General features: G+C 47.3%; 1 protein-coding gene across 11 annotated transcripts in view; it reads right to left on the minus strand.

Moving 5' to 3' along the window:
• PHLDB1 (pleckstrin homology like domain family B member 1) overlaps window positions 1–15290 on the minus strand; it is a 65650-nt gene that overhangs the window by 16873 nt on the left and 33487 nt on the right. For 7 of the 11 annotated variants that reach the window (XM_043992580.1, XM_043992581.1, XM_043992582.1 and 4 more), the window contains 5 exons: window positions 14669–14824; window positions 6257–6367; window positions 6003–6092; window positions 4129–4272; window positions 1607–1744 (listed from right to left, as the gene is read on the minus strand). In XM_043992580.1, the coding sequence (XP_043848515.1) occupies window positions 1607–1744; window positions 4129–4272; window positions 6003–6092; window positions 6257–6367; window positions 14669–14824 (639 nt within the window). The remainder of the gene's footprint in view (window positions 1–1606; window positions 1745–4128; window positions 4273–6002; window positions 6093–6256; window positions 6368–14668; window positions 14825–15290) is intronic. The other 4 variants (XM_043992586.1, XM_043992587.1, XM_043992585.1 and 1 more) reach the window with 2 other exon arrangements.

Below are 15290 nucleotides of genomic sequence, written 5' to 3' on the forward strand. Positions count from 1 at the left end.
CACCTTTGCCTGTCCTCACCTCCTTTGCCCTGGGCTCTAGGATGGCTCTTCTCTTGGCCCAGGCTAAAGGCTAACCCTATTACTTGCACCTTCAATCTCATGCCCTCCCTCTCTTCTCTAGGAACTTGTCTTTGATCATCCACTCTCCTCACATCATTTCCCCTCCCCCCACATCATTTTCAATCTCTTCATAAGACCCTATTGCCTCCTAAATGCCTAAATCACTACCATCCTTCAAAGATCACCACTAGGTCCTATTGGTTTTTTGGTTTTGTTTTGTTTTTGTGAGGCAATGGGGGTTAAGTGACTTGCCCAGGGTCACACAGCTGGTGAGTGTCAAGTGTCTGAAGCTGGATTTGAACTCAGGTCCTCCTGACTCCAGGGCCAGTGCTTTATCCACTGCGCCACCTAGCTGCCCCCACACTAGGTCCTATTATTCCCTCAAGCTACCCTCTTATTTTTCCTCCCCTTTACTGCCAAAATCCTAGAGTCGTCTACAATTACCGCATGCCCTTCTTATCCATCCTGCCAGTCTACTGAAACTGCTCTTCCCAATCGATGAACTCAGCTGCAAAATCCAGTGGCCTTTAACCTCAGTCTTCATCCTCCCAGACTTCTCTGAGCACAAAGGAATGAGTCTTCAATGGTGGGATGCAAGGACCATTGAAGTGATTGGTAGAAGGCCCATGGGTGAGAGGACTGGGGGGCTCTTCATAGGCAGCTGCTCCTTTGCCCAAAGCTATGCCCTCTAAGGTTTTCAGCAGGACTTAATTCTCTACCTGAATTATCAAGGACTCCAGACCATTTTATGTGTAATGGCTGCCTCCATCTTTTATATATATATATATATATATATATATTGTCTCCCCAGTTGGAATGTAAGCTCCTTGAAGGTAGGGACTGTTTTGATTTTGTCATTAGTCCTGGTGCCTATCAGGCACATAGACGAGCTCAACAAATTTAACAATTTAATGATTAATCAATTGATCAATCTGATAATTAATAATTGATTATCTTGGTCTCACTTGGACATCATAGGACAATAAGATGTCACCAGTTTGATCCAGGAAGCACCAGCTGTAGAGAACATAATCTCCTACTCACAGCTATGCTGGATAGGCAAGTTCTCCCACCCCAACCCAACCCCAATGCCAACCATCAATGTAACTGAAAATCATCTAGTATTTGGAATTCAGGGCTCAGAGGGAAGTGCCAGCGTGGAATCCATCTCACATAGACAGCATGGTGTTGGTAATACATTGAGCAATGAATAAATACCTTTCGACTAATTGATCCATAGCCTCCCTCCCACCCTGGTTCCAATCCCTTAGAAGAGATGTCAACTTGGCACTTCCCTTGGGACCTTTCACTCCTTGAAGCCATTTCTTCCTGGCTTTTTCCTGAGGAGCAACCCCATCCCCAGAGGAAGAAGAACCTCATGGTCCTTGGAGCCCCATTCCCTTGCCCCATCTCCATTCTTCTCAGCCAAGGATGCTCAATTTAGTCCTAGGTGAGAGCTCACCAGGAATAAGAGAGAGCAGAAAGGAACAGAGCTGGAGTCGGGGTTGAATTGAGGGAGGAGGAGGGAGGGGGAGGGAGGTGTTACCTGCAGCTGTCGGGAAGCTTTGGCGGGCAGAGGTGGAGGGGAGGAGTGGGGGGAGGCAGTTGGGCCAGCCCCGAGCCCCACCATGAGCTCCTGGTACCACTGCTCTAAGTCTAGGGCAGGAAGTAACAGCTTCTCCATCTGGAGAAAAAGGGGGAAGAGAGGGAGAAGGGAAGAAGGGGAGGAGAAAGAAAGAAAGAGGAATGTAGAGGGAGGGAAGATGAGGACAAGGGAGGGGGGCAAGGAAGGAAGAAAAACAGGAGAGAGGAGGAAGAGAAGAAAAAGCAGGAAAAAGAGGGAGAAAGAAGGGAAGGGAAGAAGAAAAAGGGGAAAAATAAGAAAGAAGGGGAAGAAAGAAGGGATCAGGAAGAGAGAAGTAGAAAGACGAAAGTGAGGAAAGAGCAGGGTGGGAAGTAAAGGAATATAAAGAGAAACACAATGAGAAAGCTATCACAGTGAAGACACAGAGAGCTGAGAGAAGCAGAGGCCTTGGGAACAGAACCCCCATCACCACAGAAATACCCGTACGCTCAAGATGGCACCCACCAGTCAGACCCCATGTGCTCTGGGCACTGCCAGCTGATCCCAGTAGGCTTGAAAGCTTCTGATGTTGGCAGCCCCAAGAGCCACACTGCAGCATTGGCACACACATGGACACACCCATGGATGATTGCATGGGAAGGGGAGGAGACAGGGAGAAGAAGCAACAATACAGAAACCACAAACCTCGGGCAAGACGGAGGAGGAGGAAGTAGAAGAGGAGAAGGATGGCGGCAGAGTAGGAAGGCAGGTGACTTGAGGCACAGCTCGGAAGGCAGAGCCTGGGAGGGGAGGGCCGAGTGTGGGGGCTGGGGACATGGGCACAGTGCCTGCTTGGCCACTGCCCCACATTTCCTTTAGCTGCTCAAGCGTCACATACTTGGGGGCATAAGGCATGGGAGGGAAAGCAAGAAGTTAGCAGAAAGGCAATGCCCAAGTTAAGCCCCCTAGTAGGCTGGCAATGGGGAAAGGAAAGAAGATGAAGGACCAAGCAGGAGGAGTTTGTCTGCCAGCTGGTAATTCCTAGGACATACAGGGCACCCGGTGAGCTGGAGTTTCCTATGCCCCTTGAGGTGTTCTTGCAATGTCAGTAGGAGGTCTAGGACCTTCCATATGCCACTAATTGCTGACCAAGCATTGAGATGCCCTGAGAAAAAAGAAAATGGCTATTTCCAACCCACCCCATGCCAGCCCCATGCCAAGGCACCCCTGCCCCTCCCCTTTGGGGGCATACGGTCATGCCCCCTTTGGGAAGTAGTTTGCTGAAGCACTACTGATGTCTCCTTGGGTGTGAGATCCAGAGAAGCCTAGGATGCTTTGGGGGTCCGCTAGGCACACAATGAACATCAGTGGGCAGATTCAGTGGCGGGTACCTCATTGGCAGGCAGGGAAAGAGTGAGAGCATGGGGGGGAGGAGCAGAAGCACTGGGGTCCAAGCGGGCACAGAGCTGGAGGACATCTGCCAGACTCACATATTCCTAGACCACATGGCAAGAACAAGGAGGAGGAGGAGGAGGGAGAAGAGATTAGCAGCACAATGCCTTGGCACCAGGCATCCAACACTCCAAGCCAAAGGCCCAACAGTCCATGCCAGGCAGCCACAACCAAATCCAGAGTTGGGATAAGAGGGATGGAAACTGCTTAGTTTCCCCCACAAGATCCACCATGGGATGGGAACCCTGGCACCTTCCTAAGAGCCACTTCTGTCTCCATAGCCTGGTGACACCCAGCTCTTCTGACCAAAGATACCCAGTCCTCATGCCACTGGGCTTTGTCACCTTGGCTTCTAACCTCCTAGATATAGGGAACTGTAGCCCTCCAGACTGGGCATTGGGTTTGTCCTGGGTTAACAATAGGAAGCCTATAAGCATGCCGCTCAGTGCCCACTGAAAATCAGAACCCATCCTTCAAGGTCTCTCCAAGGTTCACATGCCTGAAAAATAGTGGGCACCCACAATATCAGGAACACACACATGTAGCCTCAGCAAACTAGCAAATATACCACCAAGAGCCATCGCAGACCCCCATCTACCCTAGAGAAGATGGGGGAAAGGAGGAGGTAAAGGCAAGAGGCACATCAGGAAGATGAGAAAACTCTAAGGAAGAGACCCCAAGCAGAGATCAGTTAGAGATCCTGGCAGAGAAGATGGCAGGGTACCTCGGTGACAGGTGCCCTGACCAGTGACAGACCAACCAGGCCACATACCAGAAATCACAAGAGAAGAGGAAGAACTGGGAGAAATTTTTTTTGCTTTGAGATAGATGAATGAAATACAAAATGTGAGCAAACAAACAAAAACTGGCATGCTGGTTTGGCATGGGTCAGCCAGACACATCATGTTAGGAAAAGAATCACACACACACACACAGATTTCCAAATTCTGGAGCCAAAGCCATCACTATGTTTGCCACCAACACCACTGTGTTTGTTCTTTCTCTGGGGCCAAGCAGGCACAGGCAGTGGGCATGCAGTTAGCAGTGATTACCTCTTGTGTCTTGGGGCAGAGCTGGGTGGAGGCAGGTGGGGTTAGGGGGCCAGCAGCGGCCCCAGGCGGGAAAGGCCTGGGCAAGGAGCCCAAAGGGTCAGTCTCCAGCCCCAGCTCTGAGGACTCAGAGATATGCAGTTCATCCTACAGAGAGGGGTTGTGGTGAGTAAGGGGTCCTCACATTCTTACGCTCAGTTCAGTCACCAACCCCAGGCCCAAGGCCTACTGTGAGGGGGGGGGTAGGAAGAAGCCAGGGGAGGGGCTGTCATAGTATGAAGGGAGGAGACAGGTAGAGAAATGATAGGGAGCTAAGCGTATGTGAAGCCCGGGGTTTGACCAGCGCTAGTGGTCCCATTCCAGGCACATGGACATAGGCCCGTAAGTCATGCCGGGTGTCCTGAGGCAGTCAGAGAAGAAAGAAAACTCTTAGATTCAGAAGACCTGGAGGGACTTGAACACAGCTAGTTGTGTTACCCAGGACAAGTGGTTTAAACTTTCTAAGTATCAGGTTTCTCATCACTAACATAGAGACAGACAATAAGACCTGAACTCCCTACCCCAGCAGGGTCTTTGTAAACCTTAAAGCACTGATAGAAAGGCAGTTTATGGGGGTAGTTCAGTGGCGCAGTGGATAGAGCACCAGCCCTGAATTCAGGAGGACCTGAGTTCAAATCCGACCTCAGATCCTTGACACTTATTAGCTGTGTGGCCCTGGGCAAGTCACTTAACCCCAATTGCCTCACCAAAAAAACAAAAGAAAACAAAAAAGAAAGAAATGCAGTTTATGATTGTGTTTTGGGAAAGGCCCCAGTGCCTACTTGGGAGGCAACAGCCTGGATGAGATTTGAAAACTTGTCCCTCCCCTGCTTCTACAAAGAGGTGGGTATCTACCGATGTGGAACTCTATGTAGAATGTCAGACTCTATTTTTTCCAGGGCAGTGAGGGTTAAGTGACTTGCCCAGGGTCACATAGCTAGTTAGTGTTGTTTCTGAGGCCGGATTTGAACTCAGGTCCTCCTGAATCCAGGGCCAGTGCTCTATCCACTGTGCCACCTAGCTGCCCCTCGAATGTCAGACTTTTTATATACATTGGGTAACGTTGCTGAATTTCCCCCCTCATTTAATTGTTTGTTATGGGAGATAGTTCTACACATAGGGAAATGTCAGTGATGCAAAAACAAAAGATATTAATAAGATTTCGGTTTTTTGTTTTGTTTTTTTGCGGGGCAATAGGGGTTAAATGACTTGCCCAGGGTCACACAGCTAGTAACTGTCAAGTGTCTGAGGCCAGATTTGAACTCAGGTACTCCTGAATCCAGGGCCGGTGCTTTATCCACTGCGCCACCTAGCTGCCCCCCTTAATAAGAGTTCTAAAAATAAAAATAAATAAAAACCAGACCTTACGTCCAGTGACCTGGGAAGGGTGACTAACTAGCCTCCAATACCAGGGAACCCAGCTCCATGACACCTCATACCATCTGCCCTGTTCCCCAAGTCTCTGAGCTGCCTCTTTAGGCAAAAAAATCTCATCTTCCATCCATCAGCATCTCAATACTGCAGAGCTTTAGGGTTCCTCAACAATGTCACCCATGGGGCAGCCTGGGTACCAGGACCAATAGATTCCTTCAGGGATAAGAAGGATGACTAAAACGCAGCACTTAGGAACCCAGGCCCTAAATGCTCTATTCCCAAACATCTGGTTTAATATAGAACCAAGTCAAATGCCTGCATCCCCAGCCCCACTGCCCCATACACACACAATCATTTTCCAAACCACATTTAGACATTAAGAGGTAAACATATGAGGACCGTCCTCAGGGTAATCTCTGGCTTTGGAGCGTCCCATACCCTCTCCAGCCCCAGAACCCAGTTACCTCTTTGAGTGCAGATGTTGTCTTAGGGAAAGGCCTCCCCCCTGTGAGTGAATGGTATCGTCTCTCCAATGCTGCCAATTTCTCCTTCTCCTAGAGTCCAGGGTAGCCAGGATACAAGAGGGAGAGACATCTGGATAAGGCTCCTTCTGGTTCATCCCAACCCTGACCCCTCAGCTCCTAACTCCTCTCCCCAACTAGCCTCTTCCTTCCTCATCCCTGCCCCACCCCACCCCCACCCCCCAGCCCCACTGTACCTTCTGCAACAACTGCAGGGAAGAGTTCTTCTCTCGAGCCAATCGCTCAGATTCCTGGACAGCCTGGGCCCGGATCTGAGTAGCCTGGTTTTCCAACACTGCTAGGCGCTCCTAGGGAAGGGGAGACAGGAACACAGCTAGTCAGGATACAGAACAATGGCACACTGCACACGGTGGGACGTTTAATACTATTGACCATGCATTTGTAAAGCACCCACTAGGTTTGAGGCACTGAAGAATACAAAGACAAAAACGAGAGTGCCTACCTTCCAAAAGCGTATGCCGTACCAAGGAACACAACATGTAAATAGATAAATTCATTTTGTTGAATTGTTTTTTGGGGTTTTCATTTTGTTTGGTTGGTTTTTTGCAGGGCAATGAGATTTAAGTGACTTGCCCAGGATCACACAGCTGGTGAATGTCAAGTGTCTGCGGTTGGATTTGAACTCAGGTCTTCCTGAATCCAGGACCAGTGCTCTCCTTGGAGCAACAACCGCTATATCCCCCAAAGAGTTTGTCCCTTTGGTCATCCCCTCTCTCCCTAATGTTCAATCTCTCCTCCTCTGACTCCTTCCCTACTGTCTACAAACATGCTCAGATTTCCACCATCCTTTAAAAAGAAAGAAAAACTTTGTTTGATTGTACCATTTCCTCAAGTTGTCATCCTATCTCTCCTTCCTTTTATAACCAAACTCCTAGGGAAAAAAAAGCTATCTAATCTCATTGCCTCCATTGGCTGACCCCTGCTCCACTTTCAGCTTCTTGCAATCTGGTTTCTGACCTCACTCAAATGAAACTGACTTTTCCAAGGTCATCCCATGGCCTTTTCTTAGACTTTGTCCTTGTTGACCTCTCCATAGCAGAAACTCTCTCCTTTCTAGGTTTTACTGCTATTGCTCCTTCCAGTTTTCCTCCTACCTGTCTGACCGCTCCTTCTCTGTCTCTGTTACAGGATTCTCATCCACATTGCAGCCCCTTAGTGTGGCTGTCCTCAAGAGTCTGTCTTGGCCCCTTTTCTAATCTCTCTATTGTCTCCCTTGGTGGGTTTATCAGCTCCCCTCTAGGCAGAGGACTCCTAAATCTAACTACCCAGGCCCAAAACTCTCTGTTGAGTTCAGTACATATCACCACATGTTCCTGTTGGACAACAATAAAAACCAAACATTTATATAGGACTTCAAGATTTATATAGGACTTCAAGTTGTGCCATAATAACATATTATTATTATTATTATTATTTTTTGCAGGGCAATGGGGGTTAAGTGACTTGCCCAGGGTCACACAGCTAGTAAGTGTCAAGTATCTGAGGCCGGATTTGAACTCAGGTCCTCCTGAATCCAGGGCCGGTGCTTTATCCACTGCGCCACCTAGCCGCCCCATAACATATTATTATTAACTATTATTTAATAATGTTAATATGTTTAAACTCATCTTTCTCCCTAAGACAATCTCTCCTCTCAACTTTACAGTTCCAACAGGGACACCATCACATGTTTCTAGTAAATCAGGGTCATGACCTCAGAGTCATCCTTGACTTCTCACTTTCCCATAACCAATATATCCGATGAGTGGCCAGTAGCCAATTCTACCCATGCATCATCTCTTACATCCATCCCTTTCTCAACTCATGTGACCGGCATCCTGGTTCATGAGGCCCCTCATTACCTCTGGACTGTCACAATAGCCTCCTAATTGGTTTTTTTTCTCTTTTTTTTTTTGCGGGGCAATGAGGGTTAAGTGACTTGCCCAGGGTCACACAGCTAGAAAGTGTCAAGTATCTGAGGCTGGATTTGAACTCAGGTCCTCCTGAATCCAGGGCTGGTGCTTTATCCACTATACCATCTAGCTGCCTCAATAGCCACCTAATTGTGCGTGCTGCTTTCAGTCTCTCCTCTCTCCAATCCAACTTCCACATGGCTGCCAAATTGATATTCATAAAGCCCAGGCTGATCATTAGATCATGAACTCTTTGAGAACAGGGATTGGGTTTTGTATCTTTTTGTAACCCTAGCACCTAGCACAGGTGCCTGTCCTTCGATTGATCATGCTCAAGAAGCTCTAGGAACTCCCTATTACCTCTTTTTTTTTTTAGTGAGGCAATTGGGGTTAAGTGACTTGCCCAGGGTCACACAGCTAGTAAGTATTAAGTGTCTGAGGCCGGATTTGAACTCAGGTACTCCTGACTCCAGGACCGGTGCTCTATCCACTGTGCCACCTAGCTGCCTATTACCTCTTTTTTTTGGTTTGTTTTTTGTTTTTGGGGGGTTTTTTTGTGGGGCAATGGGGGTTAAGTGACTTGCCCAGGGTCACACAGCTAGTAAGTGTCAAGTGTCGGAGGCCAGATTTGAACTCAGGTACTCCTGAATCCAGGGCTGGTGCTTTATCCACTGTGCCACCTAGCTGCCCCCTGCCTATTACCTCTTTTTTTTGTTTGTTTTGTTTTGTTTATGTTTTTGTGGGGCAGTTGGGGTTAAGTGACTTGCCCAGGGTCACACAGCTAGTAAGTGTTAAGTGTCTGAGGCTGGATTTGAACTCAGGTACTCCTGAATCCAGGACTGGTGCTCTATCCACTTCGCCATCTAGCTGCCCCCTATTACCTCTTAAGATAAAAATACTTTGTTTGCATTTAAGGCCCTTCACAATCTGGTTACAAGCTAATTCAATTTCACATTATTCTCCCTCATGCAATTAATCTATATCCCAATCATATTAGTTTACTTTGAGAGTCAGAAAGAGCCTATATTTTACATTTATTAATGTGTTCGTGTTGTTTTCCCCTAGTAGAATGGAAATTCCTTGAGATCAGAGACTTTTTAGATGTTTTTATGTCTCTAGGGCCTAACATTGTGCCTGGCACATAATAGTTCATTAATAAATGCCTGGGAATTGAACTGAATTGGGTAGAGGGAAAGAAAATGTCTAATTAGCCAATTATTAAGAAGGAATATAACTCTAAATATGGGAAACAGAAAAAAAACATTGATTCTTATTATAACTATTTGTTAGAGAAATTTAACTAATATAAAAATAGTTGCCAAAAGAGCCTAGAGAAATTCCTTAACCAGCAAACTCGGATCAAGCAGAGAGATAGAGCAGTCAAAAGTAATACAGATTTAGAATACAAGCTCGTTTGCAAAACATTACAGAAGCAGGTGACAGAAGATTAAAAACAGTATCACTTCAAAAACAAAGAAATAAACAATAAAAGGCAGTATAGAGCAAAATGATCCTATAGGAAAAAAAAATGGCACATGACCCAGTCAAACCAAATTATCTCCAAAATTAAATTGGAGGAACAACAGCCATATTTACAATGGAACAAGTCAGCTAGTGTTTCTACAGAAATCTATACTCAAAAAAAAAATAAAAAGAAATTTTTTTTAATTTAAAAAAAAAGAAAAGAAATCTACCCTCATCATCCCATGCCCAGGACAGTGTCACTAGGCACTCCATGGTATCTGGGGAAGCAAAAATGATACCTAAGAAGATGACATGGGAAAGAAAGATTATCCCTAACCAAAAAACATACTGGGAGAGGGAAGCTAGGTGGCGCAGTGGATAAAGCCCTGGCCCTGGATTCAGGAGGACCTGAGTTCAAATCTGTCCTCAGACACTTGACACTTATTAGCTGTGTGACCCTGGGCAAGTCACTTAATCCTCATTGCCTTGCCAAAAAAACAAAAAAACAAAAAAAACCCACAAAACATATCGGGGAGATCCATGTTGGAGGGCCCATTTTAATATGTATCTCAAAGGGAAGGTTCCTTTAGAATTACAGACCTCAGTTTTTATTTTCAAAAAAGGCTGACCGAGAAGACATCAGCAACTATTATCTCAGTGAGTACTTTGACATTACTGGAGCATCTTCATGAAAACGGTCCACATGTGGACTGAGTATCCTCAAGTGAAAGAGTGAGAAGGGAACACTCAGGCTTTCATAGATGATTGTCCACAGTAGAGCACATCTTCACAGTAACACAGCTGACTGGGAGGAGGAGAATGTGCAATATCCTCTTGTGTCTATTGTGTGATGATTACAAAAAACCATTTGACTCAGTGGAGCAAAATACAGCCTTGGGGACTCTCCTCCAACAAAGTCTCCCATACATACGATTAGAATAGATTCCATGATAGATGTAACCACAGAAATAACCTTGTTCAACAACAAGTCATCCGACAACAATCTTTTGCCAACATCGAGCGAAGAATAAAATAGCCATGGACACTTGCACATCAAAGGTACTTGCTAATGTCATGGAGGATGCCTGGTATAAAGTCCAAATAGAAGATGAATTCCCTAGAGATGCAGATGACATTATAGTTACTGCATCAAGGGCCAGACTATTCATAACCTCCTCAGAAAGATTCAGAGTCACTTAAAGGAGAGCAGCCTTAGCAACCCACAGAGGAAAAACCAAGTGGATAAAGAATGCCTATTGGGGCAGCTAGGTGGCGCAGTGGATAGAGCACCGGCCCTGGAGTCAGGAGTACCTGAGTTCAAATCCGGCCTCAGACACTTAACACTTACTAGCTGTGTGACTCTGGGTAAGTCACTTAACCCCAATTGCCTCACTTAAAAAAAAAAAAAAAGAATGCCTATTGCCCAGACTATGACAAATGGTTGGATGGAAAGCTTGTTGAATCTTGTGCGTGTGTGTATTTGTGCATGTACAGATAGACAACAAACAGGGACCAGAATTGAAAAGGAGGAGGAAATATGGGGTGGATAATATTTTTCAGGCATGTCCAACTCTCTGTGACCCCATTTAGGGTTTGTTTTTTGGGTTTTTTTGACAGATACTGGAGTGGTTTGTCATTTCCTCCTCCAGCTCATTTTACAGACGAAGAAACTAAGGAAAACTGGGTGAAATGACTGGTCGAGAGTTACACAGCTAGTAAGTGTCTGAGGCCAGATTTGAACCCAGGAAGATAAGTCTTCCTGACTCCAGGCCTAAACTCTATCCACTGCACCACCTAGGAAACTGCAATTCTTTTACTGATCCCAAGCTCCACCATGAAACAAAAGCCCATCTTTTTAAACATTATTCTCCAGGTGGTAATTCTATTTATCACCTGGAGAATAACAGAGTTTAAAAAGACGTGTTTTTGATGCCGCCATGTAGCACTGCAAGGATAACACCTTGATGTCAGAAGAATCAAAACTTCAGTAACCAACTCAAATAGGGTGTGATGGGACAGGAGGGGGCAGGGAGGTTAGGCTGCCTGTGGATTAAAGCCAGAGATGACTCATATGCAAGAAATGGTGTCAAAGATATCACTAAGGACCAAACCAGCAGAGAAGACTGAATGCTGTACTAGTATCCACAAAATATTTTGAAAAGAGAGAGGAAGGCCTCCCACATGCTGGATAAGTCCCTCTTTTCTTTTTTTTTGTGGGGCAATGAGGATTAAGTGACTTTCCCAGGGTCACACAGCTAGTAAGTGTCTGAGGCCAAATTTGAACTCAGGAAAGTGAGTCTTCTTGACTCCAGGCCTGGCACTCTGTGCACTATGGCGCCACCTAGCTGTTCCAACAACCCTGTGAGGTAGGTGTTATCATCATCCTCATTTTACAGATGAACCAACTGAGGCTAAGAGAGGACAGGGGATTAATAAGTGGCTGGGGTGGGGTGGCTAGGTGGCGCAGTGGATAGAGCACCGGCCCTGGAGTCAGGAGTACCCGAGTTCAAATCCGGCCTCAGACACTTAACACTTGCTAGCTGTGTGACCCTGGGCAAGTCACTTAACTCCCATTGCCCCGCCAAGTTTTTTTTTTTTTAGTGAGGCAGTTGGGGTTAAGTGACTTGCCCAGGGTCACACAACTAGTAAGTGTTAAGTGTCTGAGGCCGGATTAGAACTCGGGTACTCCTGACTCCAGGGCCGGTGCTCTATCCACTGCACCATCTAGCTGCCCCCCCCCAAAATTTTTTTTTTTAAATAAGTGGCTGGGGTAAGATTTGGACTCAGGTTTTCCTAACTCTAGCCACTACACTACTTATCAGCTTGCCTGAGTTTACTTAATGTCCACCTCCAACCTTTTCTCCCCGAGCAACCATTGAAGATAGGAAGAAGAACTGAAATAAATTGGGTTCACGAGGAAGAAATGAGAGAAAATGGGACAGCCAGATAGTTCCCAGTCATTCCCAAATTTTCTGAGCTTCAGGTCCTCCTTGCCTACTTCTTCCTTTCCCATAATTCCCTAACCTGGAGTCTCTTCTCGCTCAGCAAACCCACTCCCTTCTCATACACAGCTCTTTTTCTCCTGTCTCAAAGTCATTCTCCTACTGTCTCTCCACCAGGTCACAGCTCTCACCTCCTGCAAAGTCTCCTTCAGCTTTCATCAACTCTAGGAGGGGCAGCTAGATGGTGCAATGGATAGAGCACCAGGCTTGAAGTCAGGAAGAAACTCACTAGCTATATGATCCTGGACAAGGCACTCAACCCCTTTTTGCCTCAATTCCTCATCTGTCAAATGGGAAAGCACTGAAAAAGGAAATGGCAAACCACTCCGGTATCTTTGCCAAGAAAACCCCATGGACTTTGTCCATGGGATCATGTAGAGTCTGACACAACTGAACAACAACTCTTCTAGGAAGCCTTCTCTAAATTACCCTCCTTCCAAAAGCTAGAGACGGAATCTTTGGACCTCTTTGAAAATGAAGGACAGGGGCAGCTAGGTGGCACAGTGGATAGAGCACCGGCCCCCGGATTCAGGAGGACCTGAGTTCAAATCCAGCCTCAGACACTTGACACTTACTAGCTGTGTGACCCTGGGCAAGTCACTTAACCCCAATTGCCTCACAAAAAAAAAAAAAAGGACAAACAACAACCACCACCTCCTTCTTTCTAACCCCTGATCTATTTTTCTTTATTACTCTACTCTATTGCAGCTCTAAGGTCTTCTCCCACCTTCCTATAGCTACTTAGGTCCCTCAGTTTTTGTGTCTTGTCTCCCACTGGATTAGGAGGGGAAGACCAGACTTCTTCCCAGCCCTAGTGTCTCTCCTGAATGCCAGCCATACATCACCAACCACCTCTTAGACATCTTGAACTGGATGTCCCATCAGCACCACAAAGTTAAAACATCCAAAACAGAATTAGTTTCCTCCCTAAACACTACTTCTTCCAGATCCACTATTACTGTGAAAGAGAACCACAATCTTCCCGGTCACCCAGGCTCTGGGCCTCGTGTCATCATCCTCACCCTGACCCCACATATCCAATCTGATGCTGAAGCTCATCGTTCCGACCTTCACAATGGCCCCTCTGTGGCCCCTTTGCCCCCATTACACAGTCACCCCCACCTCGCTCTGGCCTCACCCCTGTGGCCAAAGCCTTCTCCCCACCATAAGCCTCTCCCTGCTCCAATCCATCCTCCCATCACCTGCCTTTCCTAAATCGCAGGGTTGAGCTCCTGCTCTACCGGCTCCAGAATCAAATAAAACTCTTCCGTTTGGCATTTCAAGCCCTTCATGAACCTTTGGATCATTCTCATACCTTGGTCCCTTCGCCACACTCTATAGTCCAGCTTCATGGGCCCATCTGCGGCCCATCTCTCTCCATGCCTCTGCCTTGGCTGCCCACCATTCCTGGAACATTCTTTTGTTTTTGTTTTTGTGAGGCAATTGGGGTTAAGTGACTTGCCCAGGGTCACACAGCTAGTAAGTGTCAAGTGTCTGAGGTCGGATTTGAACTCAGGTCCTCCTGAATCCAGGGCCGGTGCTCTATCCACTGTACCATCTAGCAGCCCCATTTCCTGGAACATTCTGCCCCCACACTCCCACCTCTCAGTCTCTTTGGCTTCTTCCAAGACTCAGCTCAAATCTCATCTACTCCAGGACTTTCCCAGGCCCTACAGCATCTCATGTCATCTCTTTTCACGTGACCTTCCATCTACTTGGAATGTGTGTTTGTAGTATGTATCTAGTTACTTCTGTGTTGTCATTCCTATTAGAATGTGAGTTCCTTTAGGTCAGGGACCATATTTTTCCCCTCCCTTTGTATCTCCAGCACTTAGTATGGTGCCTGGTATACAGTAAATGCACAATAAATGCACACTGACTGGCTCTCTGCCCCAAGCCACCCTCTCTCTCTCTCTCTCTCTCTCTCTCTCTCTCTCTCTTTTTTTTGATGAGGCAATTGGGGTTAAGTGACTTACCCAGGGTCACACAGCTAGTAAGTGTTAAGTGTCTGAGGATGGATTTGAACTCAGGTCTTCCTGACTCCAGGGCCGGTGCTCTATCCACTGAGCCATCTAGTTGCCCCCAGGCCACCTACTCTCAATCCACTTGCCCAGGGCAGGGCTCCAAACCCACAAAAAGTTCAGGACAGGGAATAGGCTGACTTGATTGCTCCCTGAGAAGGTAAGGGGGGTCCTGGGGAAAGGGTTTCAAGCTGGGGGGAGGCTCCCACCTTTCTCTTGGCAATGCTCCGATGCAGCTCCACCCTGCTGTGGAGCAGTCCCTGGCTAGCCAGCTCCCGCTCCTCCTCCAAGCGACTTTCCTTCTCCAGCTGCTGGAATTCCAAGTCTTCAAAGAGTTTCGTCTCTGTCTCCAGAGCCTCGGCTTCCTTTGACAACAACGGTTGGGGAAGGGGTTGGGACTTAGCTGTAGTCCATTATGCCAGCCTGGGACCTGGTGGGCCAGACTACCAGGGGGGTGGCAAGTGTAAGAGCCACAAAGAGGTGTTCTAGGTAGCAAGATGTTTCTGGGATTGGGAAGGAAAAAATACTCCACCCACCCTCCCCCTGGGCACAGCTCTACCCTTATGCCCCTTCATCTGGTCCCAAAAGGGCATCTTGGAGCCCAGGCCAGAGGTGGCAGGAAGTACAAAAAACTTAACTGAATGAGGGGGAGGGGAGGAAGCCGGAGAGAGCCAACAAGTCCCACAAGCCCTCCTCTGCAGGGCTCTCGGGGCAGGGCTCATCCAGGGTCCCGCCATCCTGCCCGGTCGGTTGGGGCACTGTCTGTCAGCTCTGGTCTCTTCTCTGCTGGAGGGAGGGCCCCTGGGGGGCAACTCCGAGACCATGGCAAGG

The sequence above is a fragment of the Dromiciops gliroides genome, chromosome 3, assembly GCF_019393635.1.
Source record: "Dromiciops gliroides isolate mDroGli1 chromosome 3, mDroGli1.pri, whole genome shotgun sequence".
Taxonomy (NCBI): Eukaryota; Metazoa; Chordata; class Mammalia; order Microbiotheria; family Microbiotheriidae; genus Dromiciops; species Dromiciops gliroides.